Here is a 22,951-nt window from a genome sequence, read left to right as displayed (position 1 = left end):
TTAGCATTTACTTGACCACTGAATATTTAGTAAACTGGTGACTTGCGTGAATTTGTAGACTTAAATGCTTACGAGACTATTAGGGCAGCTTTCTGAAGATGGTAAATTGTAATTGTATGTTTGCATGATACTAAGAGGTATTTGCTTGGACTTTTTTTTATTTCCCTACTTAAAATCTTTAGCTATATTGTGTTAGTTTTGGTAGCTCGTTCTTAATGCTAGATAGCCTTTGGAACCAGTGCAGCCTCACTCCAGTTGGAACTTGCCCATGCTACAAGGATGTATTCCTAGAGAGAAAGCTGAGTTACTCAAGAGTGGTAATTTGTTATGTCTCTAAAAAACAAAAACCTTGAACAAATTATGTTATGAAGAACAGATGATTGTACTCTGAAAGAGAATGTGCTATGTAAGTAGGTTTTTGAACTTTGAATTTGAGCCTATCAGTGCTTTGCGTCTACTTAATCCATCGCAGGAGAAGATAGATGGACTGAAAATTTCAAAGAAAGCATAGAATAACCAAGGTTGGAAGAGACACTTAAGATCACCAAATCCAACTGTCAACCCAGCATTTATCAGTGCAAGCCCTAAAACACTAAACCATATTACCCAGTGCCAGATCCAGACACCTCTAAAACACCTCCAGAGCTCGTGACTCCACCACCTCCCTAGGCACCTCCCTTCTTCAGTGCCTGACCAAGCTAACAATGAAAAAATTGTTTCTAATATCTAATCTGAATATGCCCTGTCTCAGTTTAAGGCCAGTTGCTTGGGTCTTCTCCTTGTAGGCACAGTGGAAGAGACTGGACCCCACCTTACTAACAAGCTCCTTTCGGGCAGTTGTAGAGGGCAATAATTTCCCCTGAGCCTCCACTTCTCCAGGATAAACACCCCCAGCTCCCTCAGGCGTTCCTTGGAAGGCAGGATCTCTGCATGCTTCATGAGCCTTGTCCTTCTGTGAACATGGTCCAGCACTTTAAAATCCTTTTTGAAGTAAGGCTCTCAGAAGGTGCCCCTTCTGGGGGGACTCTGGAGAGTCACAGGACTCTGAGGTGTGACCTCACCAATGCCAATCCCTTCCCTGGTCCTGCTGGCTACCCTGTTTCTGATACAGGAATGCACTGTCTGCCAAGGTAAAAAATACGTTACTATGCTTTCTTGTCTTTTGCCTATGGAACATAAAGTGCCCCAATACCAAGCTCTAGGAGATAGTCCACTAGCTACATCTCATTCCCTGGCAGGGCTTTCATTTTATAGAGCTGGCTGTACTGGCCTTATTTGGCTTGTATGCTGCTATGAGAAGTCTCTTTGCATTTTATTTTAACTCTTAAATTGTTTCATTGTACCAGGCAAATGAGCATGACAGCAATTCAGACAGTTCCATAGTTTCCTCTGCAAACATCAGCTTAGCTTGCCATCTTAATTACACTGTGGTACTTTGGTTTGACTCAGAGGTTACTACTATGGGGGGAAAAGGAAGCCTCAGGAGCTGAGAAATTTACCAAATCCTACATTCGAAGAGAAATACTTCAGCTGGAGGTTGGCCCTAATACTTGTAGGAAAAGACATTGCAAAATCTAAAATAATAGATTGTCACTAGTGGTTTGAGGACAGTAAAATATTCTTCTAAACTTGTGACATAAATGAGAATCACAATGAAACATGTGATTTGGATACTTTATAAAACATACTTAGATAAAAATAATTTTTATGTGAAATAATTGTTTTCACTGTAAACTACCAACCTTTTCTTTTCCTAATGAAGCATGCATTGCAGGAATTTTCCAGGCTTTAATTCAGGAAGGTACTTAACTTCTAACCTTATTTTAAGATTGCTTTAAAGTCAACAAGATTCTAGCATGAAATCGCAGAGATCAGGGAAGTGGATAATCAATCACCTTTGTGAACAGGGTCACAGTTTTGTATATAATTATGCAAGCCAGCAGATGGAAGAGAACAGCAAATTGCTGTTCTTACCGATGGCTGCCACCAAAATGTAGGAAAATGGGGTGCTGCAAGTGGTGCATAAAGTGGTTTGTCATTCTTGAACTGCTCCTCAGGATTTTCAAGAGCCTGTAGGATTAAGCTAATGGGCTTTATTTATTAATTGTGGTTGCTGCTTTAATACCACAAAATACTTCAAATTTTACTTCAGTCTGTGGAAAGCAGTTTTCCTCCAGATTTTTAGAAAATTTGCTTTGGTAAACTCATCACTACAAATGTAAATGCATTTTGGCTGAGCTGGATTTTTTTTCTTTGCCTTCTTATTCTTTAAACAAAAAGGGTAGGTTTGAGATGAACAGATGACAAAGGTACTTTTAAAAAATTATTTTTATATTAATATTTTGTAGAAGTAGGTAGTCTTTGCTAGAGCACACTTTTCCTTTAAGTTAAAACATACTTAATATTTACTGAAATTATGAAGTGTCGTAAAATAAATACATCACTGTCCTGAGAACTACAGTGGCAAATCTGTTTCGGATGTCAGCTAGCATCTTCTTGAAGACAGAGATAGCATTTGCTTTTTCCAAAACCAAGAAGACCAGAACTTGGAGTTACCTTGGAGTAAAACTAATGATGGCTACAATGGTAGCCTACTGTATTAGAGAGAGTAAATGGTTGAAAATTTCCACCATTCAGAACTAACTTGAGACGGTAGTATTTGCAGGCGAGAGAAACAGAGTTACATTGTTTTCAAGCCTCCTGTTACAACTGGAGCATTTGTTGAATCCCAGCCCGAGGTATTTTCACCAGCAAAACCTGCTGAAACACTATTTGCCACTCACAGTGGCTTCTGTTTGTGCTGGTGTAACTGGTTTTGGGGCAAAGCGGTGAGCCAGATTGGTAATAAATTTGTGCTTAAAATAGCAGTTTACCAGTGTCTGTTAAAAACAACCTCACAGAGGAATTTTTTAATTGCTTTGCAGTTGTGCTAATGTAGCTCAGGGTAATTCCACTATCAGTGCAATTGAACAGGTTTTGTAAATATTTCTGAGAGCACTGAATACTCGTGGTTATTTTATTACTGATATCTGGAAAAAAAGCCTGTTATTTAACAAGAGCTCTGTTTCTGTGTCTTACAGATACATCAGGCAGTCACTTAAATTTTTATTTAATGAGGGTTTTAATAGAAATTTATGATGACTGTTACAGACAGCTAGGTGTACTTAGTTTCCCCTTTATGACAAAAAAAAGGGAAAATATGTTTTAACTATTATCACTTTGTAATGTTCTTTGCTCTTTTTGTAAAGTATTTTTTTATTTCCTTTCCGGAAACTCATTAATTCAGTTTATTTCTGGAAATACTGATAAGCAAATAAAACTGTCACTGGACCAAAATGGTGTAAATTATGTCCTATATTGTATCTCATTTCATCATTATGAAAGATACATGTTTGTTTCTTTGCAAATTAATTAGTTTCAGACAGTGTTTGCCATTTGATGTTCCCATGACAGGCTGTGGAGCAAGAAGCTTATGTGCAGAATTTGTTACTCTCTCTTCATGGCAAAGGATTTAAAAAATGTAAATATTTTTCTCCTGCTGTAAGAGAGAACAGAGGGAGTAACCCTTACCAAATGTATGTCTTGCTCAACACTACATGCCATTATGCAGCACAATGACTGCTCTCACATCTCTAGTTAGACAAGGCTTCCAAGTCTTAACAGTAATAAGAGGAAAAAAATGATACTTTTTGGATCAATCCCATGCACTAATATTCCTCATCCCAATCTTTATATTTTTCTAGTTTATACGGGCAAGAAATTGTCATAGCAGTAAATATGGAATCCCCTGTTGGATTGTTTAGTTGTGTTAAGAAGAGGATCTGCTCTGATATTATTGGCTGTTTAATAGGAAACACTGTATAGCAGCTATAGTTTCCAGATTCTTGCTTCTTCTTTTTTTTTTTTTTTTTTTTTTTTTATATTTTGAATAAATTATTTCTGTAGTGAATTGTTTATGGTTACATTCCTGATTTTTAACATTATCAGCTTAATTCAGTTGTTCTTTGCATACATTTTATACCTATATGTTGGAAAACTTGAATGGGTGCTTCTGTTAAGTTAACTTAAATTTTTTTGAGAAGTGGTTGCAAGGGCTAATGGGGTCATTGATTTCTGAGAACTTGAGTTGATATATGCAGACTGTTCTCATGTATCCAGGCAACTGTCATCCAGAGGGATGAAAAAGCTTGCAAAGTTATTCTGCTTTCTAAACACTATTCAGAAAAAAAAAAATCTCTTGCTGCAGTCTTGTTAAATTTTTGAGGTGAGGAAGACCTTCCTGTCTGAAGGAATGAAGGGCAGGATTTCTTGCAGAAAGGAGGCTGGAGAACTGAAATGATAATTCTGCAACAGCAGTAAGTCATGGATGCAGTGCATGTTTGAAAGTGACTTCTTGATGCCTGTTCAAGGCAGTCTTTCTCATCAACTCTTTTTGCAGCTTAAATAAAGTCAGGCTTTTGCTTGATATTCTGCATTGAGTGGTTGGTGGTTCTTCCTGTCTCTACTATGGAGCTTTTTCTACAGAGACAAGGGTGAGGCTTCCTCACAGACTGAGAGATATTGAGGCAGATGATGCTTGTTGAAGAGAAGGTTGATGTATTTTGACAGGATGGCCTCTGGTAGAGGATGAATTAAGTGCTTCACAGTATTTTTAAGTAAATGAAGTAATCAGTCTGGGAGCCAGTGGCAAAAGGGTTGAGCAGACAAAGGGGTTTCAAGAGGAGCAAACCATCATGGAGAATCTGTAAGTTAAAACTGATTTATATCTTATTATATCTTGGCAATAAGCAAAATCCAGCATCATTGAACACTTTATACTGTGAAGACTCTTTGAAAGTAAGTTAGGAAGGAAAAGCCTACCTTCTCCATTTTCCTGTCAGTAGCATACTCTGTCTTCCCTCCCGTTATTTGCTTCCCTCCACCATATGTATCTGACAGGTGACTTTTGGTAAGCACTAATTGTCTCTTCAGTAAAAATGGCCGTGTTTGGTATTTGCCGAAAAAAGATGTTTAGCTACTCATGCCTAGAGTGTACTTAGTGTAAGAGAACAACTGTATTTTGGCATAAGGTTTTCTAATGCAGCTGCAAAATCTGGATGTTGCTGCTAAGTAAATGAATCAAGGGCATTCAGGTGATTGCTCCCTGTTAGGTGTGAGTCTACTGATAGCGTAGGGTAGTAGGTAAAGACTAATGCATGCTGCAGAACTTACTGGCTGTGCTGAAGGCTGTGCTGAAATACAGTAGAGCTAGTGTGGTCATATTTCATTAGAAGGAGTAGCAGTTTCAGTTTTCAGACAAAGTAAGCTTCTCAGAACTCTTGATTTCAAGTGTATTGCTTAGAGAACACTGAGAAGACAGAAGTTTCTGCAGCTTGGAGAAAAATGTGTTTATGAGATGGTGGAACAGGAAAAATTCACCATTTTTGCCAGAACAGGATTTGTGTTTCAGCTGCTATGTCTTAATAGAATGATCATATTTTCAAATTGTAAAATGCTGATCATTTGTTTAAAATAAAAATTGCCACATCAGCAGCTGGCTCAAACATTGCCTTTCAAGTAAGTCTGTTTATATAATCTCTTAAATAGCTGGGTTTTTTCTTTTGTTTTTGAATCACTCCTTCATAGTTGAGCTCTGCTGATTTTAAGAAAAGGTCTTTAAAGTAAACATGCAGGAATTGTTCGGTCTTTCTGGCATGTTCTGTGTGTATATTAAAATTGTATGAAGTACCTTGTTTTCTCACTTAATGATCATATTTAAGTGGGAGTGTGACACAGTTCTTATCTTTGAAATAGTTTATCATCTTGCAAGCACACGATGAAGGTTTTCCCTCCAAGATGTCAGGAATGGAAAGAGGATTTGTTATATAGTCTGATCAGAGCAGTCACACAGCAGCTTTTTGCCAGATCTCTAGTGCCTGTAGCCAGCTGGTGAGTGTATTCTAGCTTCTTTAGCTGGTGCCTGAGTAGAGCAGAGGACATTGCTCTACTCAGGCATCAGCTAAAGAGTAGAGTAGGAAAGAATCTGACCTCTATTAGCTGACACTGGCATAGTTGCTGTGCCATCATTTAGTAAATGCCATTCTTTAAATGGCATTTTTTGCTGTAGAGGGGCAAACTTTTTAGAGAGTGATAATTTCTCTTTCCTAGAATAAATAATATATTTAGAAAAATGGACAGGAGGTTGGTATATACATAATCCTTTTATCAGGTCTAAAAATAAAGCTATGCTACGTATTGATTAGCATCAGCAACAAAAGTTCTGTCGTCTTTATTTGATACATCACATCAGAGGCATCTGTAGAAACTTGAGCACCAAAGCTCAACTGTTGATGTAATTAGTGGCACACTTCTGTTAGTAGAAAGCCACCTGTGGGTTTCTGTGACATTATTATTTTAAATACACATTTCATGGTCTAATTTAAAAGGTACTTCTGCTCTGAGATGCATCACTTGAGGTGAAAACCTAGATGTGTATTTATGATCCACTCAGAGATGTAATCTAGAATGACTGAATGAGTAGCCATGGGAAGCAAAGCATTAGAACATGATTTATCAAAAACTTATTTTACATGTATTCATGCTAGTACTTTCATAGTATAAACACATGCTTAAGGCTTTTCTGTGTTCTTTTCTGAGACCAAATAATCAGGGAGTGAATAGGATTCTAATATGTGTAAGGTAGTCTCATAAAGCTCTGCCTCACTTAAAGCAAATGGGGTTATAGTATTCTTAAATCTTGCACATCTGAAGGAGTTTCAGATACAAACTGCCTCTTACTAAGTCTGATCAGTGCATCAATGGATGTAGGATCTGAATTCCTGACAGTACCTTTAAAATTGAAAGAAAAATGTGTGTATTGTAATATTGTTGTTTAAAGTCTAGTACACTTAGCTTGATCTGGAAAACCACTGGATTTGAATTTCAGCATTTGCATGTGTAAATAAATCATCAGTTATTTTTTTAAATAGCCAGTGATTTTTTACTTAGGTATGACAAGGAAATATCTCTGCTAATAGAGAAAAGCAAATAAATTAATTGCAAGAAGATATAATTAGCTCTGGGTCAAGGAATTTCTGATCTTAAAAAAGATGCAGAGTGGCGTATTTTCTAGTGTCAGCCTTTCTGAACTTCTGAAATATCTGATAGAATATGTGGAACTTCAAGAATCATATTGTTGCATGAAAAATGTATCTTGAAACATTCTTATTTTCTTGTTATATTTTCATTGTTTAAAATGCTTAATCATGACTAAGTTTACTCATAGGGCTTGTTGAAATGACAATTCTTGTTTAGTAAATCTCTTCTATTTCATGTATACATTATTTTAAAAGAACGAGAGGCAATAAGACCATTGCAAACTGTTGCGCATTGTCTTTTGTTGTACTTTCAGATTAGATTTCATTTGCCATTTTATGCCTTGTCATATGTTGTTTGGCTTCAGACACCTGGTACAAATTTTGCCAGACCTTGCAATTTTTATATCTTTGCCTTTTTACGTTTCTTATTAGTCCAGCCCTCTTTGAGTCTCTGGGAAATTTTGTTTTGCAAAACAGCAAATTGCACTTGTTTTCTATTTAGTAATTCACAAGAGTTTCATTTTTAAAAATCCCTTAAACACTTAATTATCTTACATTGTTGGAGGGGAGTATATTGTTCATAAGCATTTCAGGAATCAAAGAGGTATGATAATCCATCATCAGCCATTTGTTAACACCTTTGAAGAGCTCTGAAATATTCGTGAGATCTATCATGGTTTTATAAAAAGCTTTTTGGTGCTGTTCTGCTGTGTTCTGTCCGGCTGTCTCTTGCTTCTGTTTTGCACTCCTTTGGTTGCACACAAATTGTACTTTTCTACTTCATAACTCCTGAATTTCCCTTGTATCCTTTCTGAAGGACTGTCCGATACCTGTTCCTTTGATACTAGTGCTACTTGGATGAAAGGTTGTGCACCACAGTTCAGCAGTTTCATACTTCAGAAGTGTTGGATCTCTCTCATCTGAGTTCAGCAAGTTGGTGTACCAGGATGGCCTTCTGTGCTGACATTTAGATGAGAGACAGTTTCTCAGGCTTGCCCTTGCTTGGAGATGCTGTGTTGAACTCTTCTAGATCTTCTTTGGACACTATTTAAGTCTTTCATTTGTTCTTTGAATAACTGGTTGTTGTAGCCCAGATCAATTAAATGTTTGATCCTTTATGATAACAAGGTTGTCCTTGTGGGTAGAACATAGTAACAGCCAATGATGAATCACATCAAAGATGCATTTACTTAGTCTAGGACCCCTTTTTGACAGAAGACACTAGTAGACATTCTTTAAAAATAGGAATGGGTAAAGAAGGTAATGGTTCCTTGCAATGCTTTCTCAGCATCTTTTCTTCTTAGGTTATTCAAAATACCTGTACCTACCACATTGTAAAAAACAAAAAAAATAATTAAGTTTTCTTCCCAGAATGGTGGGGGTTGTAAGGGACCTGTGGAGGTCATCTTTTCCAAAACCATGGCTCTGTCAGGGTCATCTAGAGTAGGGTGCCCAGGACCACGTCCAGAGGACAGTTCGCAACTTCTCACAAGCTACCTGCAAATTATGTTAATTTTAGAATGAGACATAATTCAAATTGAGGAATTTGCAGATTGCCTGTTTTTGAACAAAATTCTCTAGATATGAATGTAATCAGTAGGTCTTAAGACTTGCAAATAAGGGTTTTTTCAGTGTTAAAATAATGGATTGCTTTAAATAGTTAAGTAACTATTACTTTAAAGTTAAAATAATGGAATCCAAAGTGTAAACTACAGGAAACATCTAATTTTTTTTATCTGGACTTTTCATTCAAATACCATTTATAATATCCTAGTTGTGGTAAGTATCTGTACAGTACAAATACTTTTACATGTTCAGCATAATAAAATCATTTAGGATTTTATGCAGTATGTAATCTAAATTCAAGACAAATTGTGCAATTCATCACAGCAGCTCCTCATATGAAATACTGCATCGTGATTTATCCAATGTGTTCTTATATGCTGCAATTAATATTTTTTCAAATGGAAAATGTTCTTTTATCTTTTTTAGGGTTCAGCTGATCCCTTAAACAGTGCGTTCCACCTGACGTACAACATGGTACTGAACTTACTTCGAGTAGAGGAAATTAACCCTGAATACATGTTAGAAAAATCATTTTATCAGTTCCAACATTACAGAACCATTCCGGAAATAGTGGAAAGTAAGTATTGCTGCGTGTTCTCATGTGAGTAGGTATAATATATAGTGAGATTCAGTGTTTAGACTTTATTATGCTCACAGCAGTTTTTACCTCTGCAGTTTTTGTCTTCCCTGCCAACAGTTGCCACTGCATTATTTGTTCCCTTATTACGGTTTCAGTAATTTCCTCTTGTTCTTAGGTGCTATACTGATAGGCACTGTCAGTTTATGAAGAGAGCTTTCCTCTGTGAGTCAGACAAGAATGGTTGTCACATTGCTCAACTGTAGGGTGGGAAGAAGGAAGAAAAATTTAAAAATTCCCATGGCTCATGTGAGATGCAGGGAAGAAAAATCTTAGGGAAGAGAAGTCTTCCACCTTTTAAGATCTCAGTACAAGCTGTAAAAAGAACTTAAGTGCACTGCATTCAGAGTAGTGTAGATAAGAAATGTTTCATTATAATAAAAAGAAAAATTCAGAGAGAGATCTGGGACATTACTTGACTCCACCAAGTAGCTGCATTTTGAGCCATGATCCTGGAATAGTGAGTTTTCCTAAGCCAAAGTCTGTCTGGAGATTTCAGCCAGTGTTTCAGAGTGAGGCCTCTTTCAAAACTTAATCCAGGAGAATCATAAGAACATGAGAGGTAATTATGATTATTGAGCAGTTCATCTGTTCATTTGTTAACTGAATGTTAAGAGAGTAAGTGTGTATGTGCATGTATCTTTGATAACCATGCAGAGGGAGGGTTTCAATTACCTTTCTGTTAGTTTGCAGGTGTAGTAGTACTTAAATATAGTATTTATTTCCTTCCTTTATTTCCCTGTTCCAGTTGGCATGCCTAGATCTTTATTCTGGCATTCCAGCATTGCTGTTGAAATATAAAAATGGAGCTGAAGAACATTTTTCATAGTTCTTGGACAGTTTCAGTTTAGGCACCATATTGAGCATTAGAATTTTGTAATCAGTTCAGCTGCAATTAAAAACACAATGGAGAGAATTGGCTACTTAGACTAAGAAAGAAAGTATGCCATGAGTATGAATGGATGGCTTATTTTTCAAAATTGGCAGGTAGAAATAAAGACTACTTCCCTGAGTTGCCTCTCATGTCCCAGTGAAGTGGGATTACCGGGCCACTTCAGAAACAGCATGCAAGAGGATGAGTTGGTAGAGAGGAAAAAGATTTTTTTATAATCTGCTCTTTGTTTTTGTTTGCTGATTGTAATACCAGAATGAGAGAATTAATCATACTGCTTAGAACAAAAACTGATTTGCTTAAACAAGATATAAAAATATTGGAGGAAGAAATTGGAGGAACGGTAATTCGGGGCCTTAAACAAGTTAGGAAGAACATATTCTAGCAACTCCCCTTTTGTTGAGACATATCTTTCTAGAAGATCTCTTTGAGCAATCTTATTTTTGTAGGAGATAAAACAGTGGTAGGCATCAAATACCTTTCTACCAAATCATTGCAAGTTTTAGTATGACTTCTGTGCAAACCTAGATCAGCTATTCTTGGATAATTGTGTGTCGAGCCTTTTCCAGTTTCACAAGCTTTTTATTTTAAGAAAATCATACTGCTATTTAATTCTCTATAAATATAATTCAGTGGACAAATTTACAGATTTCTAGCTTTCCAGAGAATGGGTTATTGTAAGTAAAAAATGAGTAGTAGAAGTGGTCACAAGATATTAGTCATGGAGATCTGAAGGTGAAAACACAGATTCCTCAATCAGTGCAAAGCTATTAATTTCCATGAGATTTTACTTTTCATTATAGGAGTCAATAATTTGGAAGCACAGTACAACAAAATTGTAATTCCCAATGAAGAAAATGTGGTCATATACTACAGAATCCGCCAGCAGCTTGCAAAACTGGGTAAAGATATTGAAGAGTATATTCACAAACCAAAGTACTGCTTGCCCTTTCTACAGCCAGGAAGACTGGTGAAGGTAGTTTGATTTTTCTTTTGTTTTGTTTTTCATTTCTACCTGTTTGTGAAATTTGCAGGGTTCATTTGTGTCTGCCAGTTTACCATCTTAAAAATTACCTGCATTGCACTAAGCACCAGTTTTGACTTGTGTTTCTTTGCTAAGCATTCAATAATGCATTAAAAGAAGTACTGTTTTCCTGAAGAATAGTAGTCCATGACTGCTGTTGTAAATACCAAAAATACAAAAAGTTGTGCCTGCTAGGATGTAATTATATATGTTACATTATAATATTCTGTTTTATTTTCCAGGTGAAGAATGAAGGTGATGACTATGGATGGGGTGTGGTTGTTAATTTCTCTAAGAAATCAAATGTTAAGGTAAAATACACGTTTTCTCCATTACCAGAATATATACCTGACTGGTTTTTCTGAAAATTAAGACAAAACTCCTATTTCTTTATAGTTCTCAAAGGCAAAAACATTTCCTTTTATCCCAGATTTACAAAATCGCTGAACTTCCTGAAGTGAAAGTGTAAAAAAATATAGAAGATGGAGAAAACTCCAAGTCTTATGTTCTGTTTTTAACTTGTAATGTATTTGTGGAGGAAATGCTTGCTTTTGCATAGCACTGAAAACATTTCAAGCTAAGTTGTTTCTGAGTCATTGCCAGTGCTAATTTAAGCTGTTTATGAAAAAGACACTATATTGCTTTCTCTCATAAAACCTGTAGAAGCCCTAAGTGAAGGCTGAGAACAGTGGGAGACTGTCGTTTATGAAGAAGGTTATCTTAAACTGGCAAATTGTGCCTTGAGTCCTAAATTAGTCTGTGAGACATGGAATTGCTTGTCCTCTGAGACATGGCCATAGAGTTGGAAAATGAAAATACAAAGAGAGCAAAACAATAGAAATGGAACATTTGGAAGAAAAGACAGAGGGCAGTGATGCAATAGAAACCAGACTTTCAGAAATGCATTTCATAGTTGGTCTCTGCATAACCCTTACGTGATGTGTTGGTCTTCCTTTCAGAAAAGTTTTGACCAGCTACTCTGCTCTGTAAATGCAAACCTAGGTTAAAACCATCTTTTTCTGTGGTAACATTTTTGCTGATTTTATCAGGAGAGCATTGGCTTTATTTGCTAGGTCTAAAGGCAAAGTTGTCTTTTTACAGGTCTGGTGATGCCTGTTCATTGTGGCACCTTTTGGTCCCTTTCTAATATATATTCATTAAAGAGGAAAGGAGAAAAATGTGCTCATACAGAACTTACTAAAAGATTTAGTTTTGTTTTCCTTTTGAAAGTCATATTTCTTTCTTTTTTCAAGTTGAAAAACTGGGCTGTTACTGCTGTTGCTTGTAGATTGCTTTTCTCATAGAGACACAAGTAATAAACCAGATTGCCCCTTAGTCCTAGCTTTCTCTAAAATTGCCAGCTTCTGTGTCATTTGCAGGCAGTTCTTCTATCTGTGTCGTATTTTATTCACATATACCTTTGCCTTCCCTATCTGGCCTGTCTCACTGTTGTATAAACCTTTGGGCTTGAATGTTAGCTTTGAAATGATGATCTGTTTTGCAAGAGATGCATGTGGCTCCAGCAGCACTTTTTTCATTAAGTCATTCTAGCAGCTGGGTTGAATTTTTCCTTCTGGGTATGTGGAAAGAATGACAATAGGTGCTGGAAATTAAGGAACAAACTTAAAGCTATGTAACTTTTAAAGTCAGTATGAAAAGACTAGTTTCTATGAGCAGGGGCAAATTAAATTACTTGAAGAAGTTGTTGTTTACCCATATTAGTGTCTATTCAATGCATTTTTGTCCTGAGACACAGATGTCATTCCCCTTTATTATTTAAAGTATGCAAGTATACTTACTTAGTACTGGAAGAATGTTACTCATGCTGTATCTTTAAACCTTCATCCTCTTGTAAGTTGAACAGTTCTTTGGGTTTGCTTTAAGGAATTATGTTCAACTCAGTCTATATTACTAGTTTAGTTGCAAACTTTTCTTTGCTATATCATAGTTTCTAATTAAATCCTTTTTCTAATGAGAAATCTATGTAATTAGTAGTGAATTTAGGGTTATAGTATATCTGTATTTCACATAATACTCCTTACTCTTTGCACTCTGAAAGCAAATGCATAAGTCAGGTCAGTTATGTTTGTTATTAATTATGTGTTTATGCTTTTCCATCATAATTTCACAAATCAGTGTTCCACAAAACTGTCAATGCAAATAGCACTTTCCTGTCTACTGTTCAGAATAGAATTTCTCTGAAGCAGGGGTGGGGTGCTTGCTATATATTCTACATTATAGCAGGCAGACTATAATAATAATATGTCCTTTGGAATTCATAAAAAATCATTTAAAAACCCCAAATATTTTTGAGTGAGAAATTTTATTTCCACTGGATTGTGCCAGCAGTAGTCTAGTGATGCTGTTGTGCTGTTGATAGTCAATATTATCTGATCCCTGATTCTAGACGTGAATTTTTTATCTCTTAGAAATTGATACCAAAATTTGAGATGCCCCAATTCTGTCTTCCCTGTTTAGATTAATCCTTGCATATTTATAATGTTTACTACATAAACATCTCCTTTAGTGCTGTGTCATGGTGATTGAATTTTCAGTAAGTTTGATGTTACTAATCTGGAACTCTGAATCTGTTACTTGTGCTATCCTTCTTGGTTCGTGGGCATGATCATCTTTCTTATTTTTGTTTTGTTTCCTGGCACTTGAAGTAAGAGATGTTTCAGGGAAAATCTAAAATCCTAAGAATTCAACTAATCTTGCAGTTCTCTGCCAAAGAGGGCTTAATTTTGTCCTCAAAACATGTGAATTGGGGCAGCAGGAACTAAAGAGTAATTTGAACTTGATATGACAGAGAAGTCTGTGGCTAACAAGTGTTTTAAGGATTCTAGTCTCCTTTTTTTCTTGCATATGGAAACATCTCTGTTGCTGTTCAAGGGTTTAGTACTATACTGTTGTAGAAAACCCATGGAAGAAAACAGTACACATTCAAAAAGCAGTTGTAGATTGAGTCATGTCTAGTCAGCATTGTCTAAAAGCTGTTGGTGTATGTAAACTTAAAGAGAATAATATTAGCAGCAGACATTTATGATTTTTATACTCCTACTTTATTAATAAGTTTACAATACAATCACAAGTAGAAATATTTTTCCTCCTATAATCTTCTAGACATCTCCAATTCTAGTATTTTCTGTAACCCACTTGTGCAGCTGTGAGTTTAGTCTCTACTTTGTTCAAGTCAGCATTACGCCTTCTCTGGCTTTGGCTCGATACTGATCTGGTACATGTGGGTATTTTAAAGTTCTAATTCAGAGAGTAGCAGTTGTTTGGGTCTCCTACATTGCTGTCAGTGCTTTCTGCAAGTGTTAGGACACAATTAAGAGGAATAGTTTCTTCTTCAGCAAGTAATTGGCATTTCTTTATGAAATAATTTAGCTTGCACAACAGGATCATCCTGTTTGTCTCTTTAGTTTATGAAGGCAGTTTCTCATAGCACTTCTGAGAATCTTAATGCTAGTGTGCATGCAGGGAAATAAAATAGCATGTTGTAATGGGTTTGAATGTTAGCTTTCAAATATTTTTCTATTCAAATAGATTTGTAACAAAAAATATTGCCCAATGAAAATGAACTGATTTAAGGTGAGATTTTAAAAAGAATGTTTTCTTTTTCTCTTTTATTTGGAAGCAGAAAGCTTACATGTGGTATTTTAACAGATGACATCCACCTTTTGTGTTAGGCCTATAACTTAATTGTGTTCAAAGTCCTAAAAGTATTTGTTTGTAGTAGGAGTGTATTTGAGCATATTGATCCAGTCAAATGACTACTGCCAGCCTTTTTTAAAGCAGTGTGTAAAGCAGGTTATGGCCTTGTGAACAGTTGTCTTTAATCACCACATCTACATGTTTTTGTTCTTTAAATCAATGTCAGATGTTACGGGTGCAATTTGGGGTCTGTGAAGTTGCAGCCTGCAAGACAGCAGCTTTCCACTTGCCACAGATACAGGCTGCTAATGCGTGAAAGATTTTTCTGCGGTCTTTGTTGTGCATGAAAGCTTGAACCTGCAAACCTGCAAATGAAAGAGATCCCCTAAATTTTGGTTGTTTGTTTTTTGGGGTTTTTTTTAAATGCAAAGTTCAGTACTGCTAGCATGATGCAAATATGCATGACCGTTTTAAAACATATTGGCTTGCTTCAAATGAGTTATATATATAAGAAAATGTAGTTGCATCTAAAGCTTCAAGCAGACTTTAGGCTACTCGGGCAAGGGAGGATAGGGAGAGTGATTTTTTTCAAGTATTTTTTTTTTGTGGGAGGGATCTTCCAATCAGTTCAGAGTGTGGGATTTCAGAATGTACTGCAATACTGAGCTGATACTCTGCAAGGAACATGACTCATTTAATACCTTTAATGTTGGAGAAATAGTGTGTTTTTCATTGATTCTGCTTGTACTTTAAAATTAGTGCTACAGACCTCTCTTTTTTTGTACCCCCAACAGCCAAATTCCGGTGAATTGGACCCATTGTACGTAGTTGAAGTGCTCCTGCACTGCAGCAAAGACAGTTTGAAAAATTCTGCTACTGAGTCTGCAAAGCCAGCCAGACCTGATGAGAGAGGAGAGATGCAGGTTTGTTACATGTGTTCATTCTCAGTAGTTCCTTGTAAACTTTCCCAAATCTTCATTTCCAAGCCATTTGCAAACTATGGTAAAAGTGGGACTGGTGCATTTAAGGAAGAGAAAGAATCTGTAACCTAACTCTGCCTTTTTAATAACTTAAAGTAATACATTTTTAGTAGTCCTTTTTGACAAATGCTCTTTTTTTTAGCAGTATCCTGTCTCTAGGAACAGAATTTGTTTTTTATTTCTTTAAAATTATTAAAGCTGGAGATTTTCAAGATCATTGAGTCCAACCCTTGAACACCAGCGTGTCACCTAAATCATAGCACAAAATGCCAAATTCAGTTGTTTCTTGAACACTTCCAAGGATGGTGACTCTGCCACCTCTGGACGGCTTTGCAAAACTCTCTCATTCTAAAATTAAATTGAAATTTTTTTAGTGAAAATATTTGCATTGTTTAAAATTTTCAATTTGAAACCCTATATCAAGACAAACAGTTACAATTTTCAGATGGAGGCAGTTTAATTTTCTGCAGTTTTTTTCCTCAGAAACTTCATTTAAACCTTGGAGTTTAATGCAGTATTGATTTGTCGTGGTGTCATGATGGTTTTCATACTTAGGAAGTTGTGTTTTCTGGCTTGATGTTCTCTGCTAGTAGCATTCTTAGTTAAGTATATGACAATACTTTGTCTGGTTTGGAACAGAAGAGGTGTTCCAGCAGGTGAGATGCAAGATATTAGAAAAGCTTTTGTTTTGTTCCCAGTTGTAGTCTTTCTCCAGATGTAACTGCATTCAGAATTTTCACAGTTGGACAATTACTTTTCTTCTTTATGAATACTTCAGGTCATTAGCTGCATTTTCCTGCTTTCTGATACTCCTTTACCCACTACTGGATCCTTGAGCACTAAATTTTCCTTTTCCATTGAAAAGGTTTCTATGGACGAGTAACGGGAGATATGTTTTTTACTGGTTTATGAGTTACTACACTCTCTTTGACAGGTTGTTCCTGTTTTGGTGCATCTTGTCTCAGCTATCAGCAGTGTCCGACTCTACATACCAAAAGACCTGAGGCCTATTGATAACAGGCAAAGTGTGCTAAAATCTGTACAGGTGAGTTCCACTAGGCGGTGTAAGCACTCTGCTCTGATTAGTGAGGTACGCTTGAACCCAAGGCAGCTTGTTCTAAAGAAGTTTGTGTAAAGTTTCTGTCACATATTCAACCTTATTCTTTAAAGGGGTTAGAAGCCACAATGCATGTGAATTGTTTCTCCTTGTCAGATAATTTTAAGCCGATTTTGAAAACTGCTGAAACATCACATAACTTATATTAAAGCCTCCTGTATCTCTAGTTATGCCAGCTTATTTGTGAAGTGTAGTTTATTTTACTGTTACTAATATTAAGAAAAAAAAATAATCTTTTTTCATCATTTTAGGAAGTACAGAAACGGTTTCCTGATGGAGTGCCCTTGCTTGACCCTATTGATGACATGGGCATCAAAGACCAAGGGTTGAAAAAAGTAATCCAAAAAATAGAGGCATTTGAGCATAGGATGTATTCACATCCTCTTCACAATGATCCAAACTTGGAAACCATATACAAACTTTGTGAAAAAAAAGCGCAGGTAAAGATACAAACCAAACTTAATGTCTAGCTGCAGAAGGGGGAGGGAGTTTGTCTTCTTACTTGCTTTTCTTATTATTTCCAAAGCCCAATCAACCCTTTTAAGATTATTGAATCTCACTAACAAAATGGCTGAGTTGGTGGTATGCCCTTCATTGGTACAGATGCAGAATGTGTCTGAAAAGAAAACTTCAGAGGAAGTTTTCAGGAATTAGATGGTTACGGGGGTCTTTTTCACTGAAAAGACATAGCACAGTGCAGTGTAGGAAAAGTCTTCATAGATAAGTTTAATCGATAATTTTTATTATATTTGTGCAAGCCTAAGTTGAATTGATGGGGCTTATTAGCTTGAGGAGTGTACCAGAGAAATCACTGTGCTGCTGCTTCCTAAGCAGAATCTCAGCCTGGAAGCAGTGCACTTACTTATTTTGTATAGGGTTGTACCCTCTTAGACTGAAATCAGTTGTGCTTGAGAGCAGCTCTCATGTTCCTCTGCTGCTTGAGAAAACAGGTTCTCCAGGAGCCACTTCACAGAAGTGATGTTATGGTATGGGCAGACTGTGATGAACTGCAAGCCACTGGAGAAGTTCTGATAGCAGAAAATAATGCCTTTGGCTTACATTTCATTGAATAATTGGTTAGCTGGGACTTAGTATAGGTCTCAGAAGATGACCACTCATTTCTCAACAGAGGATCACTTCTCTGTCTTTTTAGTCTGGGCTGGTTTGTTTCCCGCTGTGGGTAAATAGCTTAACTTCCCAAGCTTACCAGAGGTTTCAGTGGGTAAATGGAGCTGATTTTATTATTATTATTACTAAATTTGTTTTAAACCTTCTTCTTAGAAGACTTAGACAAGTCAACTAGTCAAGTAGTATGTTCATACACCATTGTTCTGAGGCCTTGATGTATATTAATTTAAAATAGCTGTTAAACCAGCAAGTGTAATTTCTCTCCTTCTGGCCCCTAGATTGCTATGGATATTAAAGTAGCAAAGCGAGAATTAAAGAAGGCCAGAACTGTCCTGCAAATGGATGAACTCAAATGCCGCAAGCGTGTGTTGAGAAGACTGGGGTTTGCCACGTCTTCAGATGTTATTGAGATGAAAGGACGGGTTGCTTGTGAAATCAGCAGGTAATTGGCTTCTGTGCAAACTGTTCGTTGTCGTGAATATACGCTTTATTGTCATGCTGAAATTAGTACATTATGTTTATATTTGAGACCATTAGATAAAGGGTTCTTCAGAGACTGTGTTCTGTGTAATAAAGGTAATATACCTTTATAAGCAGTGTAAGTAAAGGTAGCAACTCAAGGACAAAATACAGTAGATTTTAAAATTAAATTGTAGACATGAAAATGCTGAAACAATGGCTATTTTTGTGCCTGACTTAGGTAATAGGATGTGTTTTCATTTAATGTTGTACACTGCATGAGGAGAAGGCCTTGATTTCTATAGCTGATGTTGAACTGAGACTGTTGGTACAGTCACTCACAAATGAGTGTAGCAATGATTGTCAACAGTTATCAAGTGACTGACAGGTTTGGAATAGAATGGAATTGCTTCCATAAGAATCTGTGAATCCTATGCATTTTACTCTAAATACGTTTATCAGGTACATACATATTGAAAAAGGTGAAAAAAATCATGAATTAGACTTTAACATCTTAGAGCATAACTCAGATTTTTATAGGATTTTGTATTTTTAAAAGTCACAGTGACTGCTGTACTCCTTGTCTTACTGGTAAGTTTGAAAGCTGCTACCAATATTTATTTGATAGCTAATTGCCCTGCAAAATGAATCAGAATTTTATCTAGTTCCTGTCTGGAACTGTTTGAGTTACACATCTCTTTTAAAAAATGCTTTGTTTTTTTCCTCATCCTATGCATTTTTTTTAATAAACTCTAAAAATAGAGGTTTGGCCTTACCAAAAATTTGGTGTTTTATCCAAGTAAGTATGTTTGGATTTTGTATCTGCATCATGCACTTACTTTTATAATTCATTATTAAATTTTTATTCTTCAAGTAAATTGAAACAAGTTTGTTCCTTTCTTCAGTATTTTGGAAATACCTAGTTGAATCTTTTCAAACCAGCAGCTGTCCTAGTTTTAGTCCTTTATGTAAGTTGTCCAACTCCCTTTTTTTTCTGTTCTCTTGATATTCTGATAGAAACTGACTAAATCAACTATTCATATGAACTCATATGATGTGTCAGGACAGTTTTGTTGTAGTCCAGAAATTACTTTTAGTTTCTTTAAAATACTGTTGCAGTCTCTTATTAATTAGTATTCTCTTTAAAAACTTTGTGTGTGTGTGTGTGTTTGGTGTCCCTGACAGTAAAATTAAGATTCTAGTGTTTTTATCCATATCCAGTTGCTTCACAAAACAGATTAATCGTTCTTCATTTAAAAATTACGTATCAGTAAGTCTTTCCCCTAAGCTTCCGTCTCTTTATTTTAGTGCTGATGAACTACTCCTGACGGAAATGATGTTCAATGGTCTCTTCAATGACTTGACTGCAGAACAAGCAACTGCACTACTCAGTTGTTTTGTTTTTCAAGAGAATGTGAGTTACTTCTTCAGTTCAAGAATTCTATTGAATTCCTGTCTTCATTCATTCCTGTCTTCTGACAATACTGTTATAATTCAGTTGCAGAAATTTGTCATAACTGTATGAGCCAGTGCACATTTTTATCGCTTCCTAAGTTGTTTGACATTGAACTTAGTGAAAACATTTCAGCTTCGGTGTTAAAGTCTCTTTCCTCCTAGTGACATGTCAAAGGTTGTGTTAAATTGCAGTCTTCCCCTTGGAATGAAGCAGTATCAATAGATTCTCGGCATATGTGCTGCTATTAATACACACACACCCCTCTGTATAATTTAAAATGTAGAATGATTTTCTCAAGAAGGTGCTCAGCAATAACTCTGCACCCTGCACTCTGGGGTGAGTGTGTATTTAATTCTTAGATGTGTCTGTGTTATGTTACGTGGTCAGTATCCTTGACCATTGATGGAAATGGCAGCACCACATGGAATTGATACCAAAAAAACTGTTAAAATCAGACCATACATACTTAAAAGCAAAAACAAATAGATGTTATTGTTTTCCTACCTGCAAGCTGTACACAAGGTTAGTGTCCCCGCTCCCCCCCCCGCCCCCTGCCCCCCCCCCCCAAAAAAAAATTAGTAAAAGTAAACTTCCATATGAAATATTTTTGCAAGTAGCTAGCAAGGTGTATCACTTAGGTTGATTCTAAATATGGAAAGAAAACCATAAGCAGCAGATGCTAATGCATTCCGTTTGTTAGTAAAACAGAAACCGTGGTAAGCCATTGTTAATTAGAATATTGGGAGTAGTAGTAGTACTTGAGTCTAAACAGCTAGGGCATAAAGATGTTCCTGTATTTTGAGAAGCCATGTTTTCATATTTTGCCACTGATGCTTAAGTTATTAAAACCATTTTATATTCTTAAAGAAAAGCTTGTTACTCTCAAAGTAGTTAATGGCAGCTCATTTGTCAGTTCAAAACTATGATGCAGCTAAATAGAGGGAATTTTGGAAGTATTCAGAATGCAGGTGCTGCTTTTCATAATATTGGTATACTGTACAGAAATATTTCATTTTCTGATTTAGTTTGAGGAACAAACATTTGGGGAATTCAGTAATTTTAGTGTTTGGTAACAGGTTTGAGAAGTTATTGGAATAATTTAGGGTGGCAGTATCATGCTTTGAATTTCTGGTTTTGCATTTAATTTGGTATAGAGCAAATGTATAGGAGCACTTGAGATTGTTTAATGTCTTCTTTTTCAGTCCAGTGAAATGCCAAAATTGACTGAGCAGTTGGCAGGACCACTTCGGCAAATGCAGGTAATTAGAAATCTGTCTGAGCTCAGGGTTAATGTTAACATGAGCAAAGCTCATGAGTAACATATAAGTGCACGGTAAAGACCTAATTTTGGATCATCAGTGAATTCAGCTGGCACTGAATGTGATTTTGCAACATGTAATAATACCTTATATAGTTTGCAAGAAATCTTTATGCTAATTTAGGATATGCCTCTAAAAGTTTTATAAGCTTGCTTGCTACACTGTATATTGTTAGTGCAGGCAGACTTCATGTAAAGAGCAGTTTACTTTCTGGTTCTGAGTAATTTCATACTAAAAAGGAAACCTCATTCTGTAATGCAGTACTTAATAATGTGCGTGTCTTTTTGTCAATTAAATACTTACTCTGGTTAAGTATATAATAAATATATTTTATTTTAAAGGAGTGTGCAAAAAGAATCGCCAAGGTGTCAGCAGAAGCAAAACTGGAAACTGATGAAGAAAATTACTTGAATTCTTTCAGACCCAACCTAATGGATGTCGTATATACATGGGCAAATGGAGCTAACTTTGCTCACATCTGCAAAATGACTGATGTCTTTGAAGGTAGGCTGATCAGTTGTTCTTTGGAAGGTATGAGTTGGTAATTCTACAAGAGGGAATTGTAATACTGAATAACCTTACAGTGAACTCTGATGTATTCAAGCATCTGTATGACTAAAATCAAGTGGGGAAAAATTGTTTTTTATATATGTTAATTTATACTTACACACAGTTGATGATTTATAATCTAAGATTTTTTTTTTAAGGGATATCTCTGTATTCTAAAAACTTCCTATAAAACTCAGAAATTTTAAGCATTACAACAAAAGCTAATGCTTACTTTTCCTAGTTAAAGGGAAAAAAACCATGTTCCAAATGCTTGTCATCAGGAAGTACATCTCTTGCACTTGTCCTCATTATAGTGAACTTTTTTATTTATTTGGTATAACCAATTCTTCTTGCTGACTTAATGATGACAGAAGTGAGAAGTGGTAACCACGTCTCCCTTTTAGTTTTGCACAGCAGTGCAATGGAGATAGTTGCAAAGCCTAGATATAACATGTCAGGTGGAGTAATTTGATTCCTAAAATTGGAGTACTAGAAACTGCCCCTTGAGGAAGAATACTTTGTTTTCACTTTGTAAAAGTATGATGATATACAGTCCTGGTATTTTGTAAAAACAACCCAGCCAATGGATTGTCAAACAAGAATGGAAAGGTCAAACCAGGATGAAAAACCAGCCTGTTGGAAGTTGTGAAGAGTAGGACAGATGCACCAGTCTCAGAAGTATTCCTTTTTGAAGTTGTTACTGTCAGTGCTACCTCTCAAGCACCGTTTCTTTGCAAAGGTTTGCAGATTCCCTTATAACAAGGGAATTCATGTACATAATTTGTGCATGTAATCCACTGCATAGACCCAGGAACTTCCTAAGGAAAGTTGCTTCTGAGTAACACAAATCCTGGCAGTCTTTGCTTCTGCAGTCAGCAGATTTCCTCCTATTTCAATGAGTATCTGAGCCTTCTATTTGCTATGGAGGCACCCTGAGTATGTGGAGCACTAAAGCAGCTGCCTTATGTTTTACATTGACACTTGGATGTTCAGAATACACTGAGCAGTAACATTTTCTATTTACCGTATTTGTACTAAGTCAGTTTTGTTCTACTCAGTAGTGCCAGCTCCCTCAAAATTAGATCTTAGTG

The 22,951-nt window shown here is 36.2% G+C and overlaps 1 protein-coding gene across 2 annotated transcripts in view; it reads left to right on the top strand.

Annotated features, from left to right (window-relative positions):
• The window catches only part of MTREX (Mtr4 exosome RNA helicase), a 43,657-nt gene that overhangs the window by 16,535 nt on the left and 4,171 nt on the right, over nucleotides 1–22,951 (top strand). For both annotated transcript variants that reach the window (XM_040089808.2, XM_058424080.1), the window contains exons 16-25: nucleotides 9,069–9,219; nucleotides 10,975–11,147; nucleotides 11,438–11,506; nucleotides 15,647–15,775; nucleotides 16,767–16,877; nucleotides 17,201–17,389; nucleotides 18,356–18,519; nucleotides 19,845–19,950; nucleotides 21,195–21,251; nucleotides 21,653–21,815. In XM_040089808.2, coding sequence (XP_039945742.1) covers nucleotides 9,069–9,219; nucleotides 10,975–11,147; nucleotides 11,438–11,506; nucleotides 15,647–15,775; nucleotides 16,767–16,877; nucleotides 17,201–17,389; nucleotides 18,356–18,519; nucleotides 19,845–19,950; nucleotides 21,195–21,251; nucleotides 21,653–21,815 — 1,312 coding nt within the window. The remainder of the gene's footprint in view (nucleotides 1–9,068; nucleotides 9,220–10,974; nucleotides 11,148–11,437; nucleotides 11,507–15,646; nucleotides 15,776–16,766; nucleotides 16,878–17,200; nucleotides 17,390–18,355; nucleotides 18,520–19,844; nucleotides 19,951–21,194; nucleotides 21,252–21,652; nucleotides 21,816–22,951) is intronic.

Source organism: Hirundo rustica, chromosome Z (genome assembly GCF_015227805.2).
Source record: "Hirundo rustica isolate bHirRus1 chromosome Z, bHirRus1.pri.v3, whole genome shotgun sequence".
Taxonomy (NCBI): domain Eukaryota; kingdom Metazoa; phylum Chordata; class Aves; order Passeriformes; family Hirundinidae; genus Hirundo; species Hirundo rustica.
Note: the sequence above shows the minus strand (reverse complement) of the source record. Positions and strands in the feature narration are given on the sequence as shown.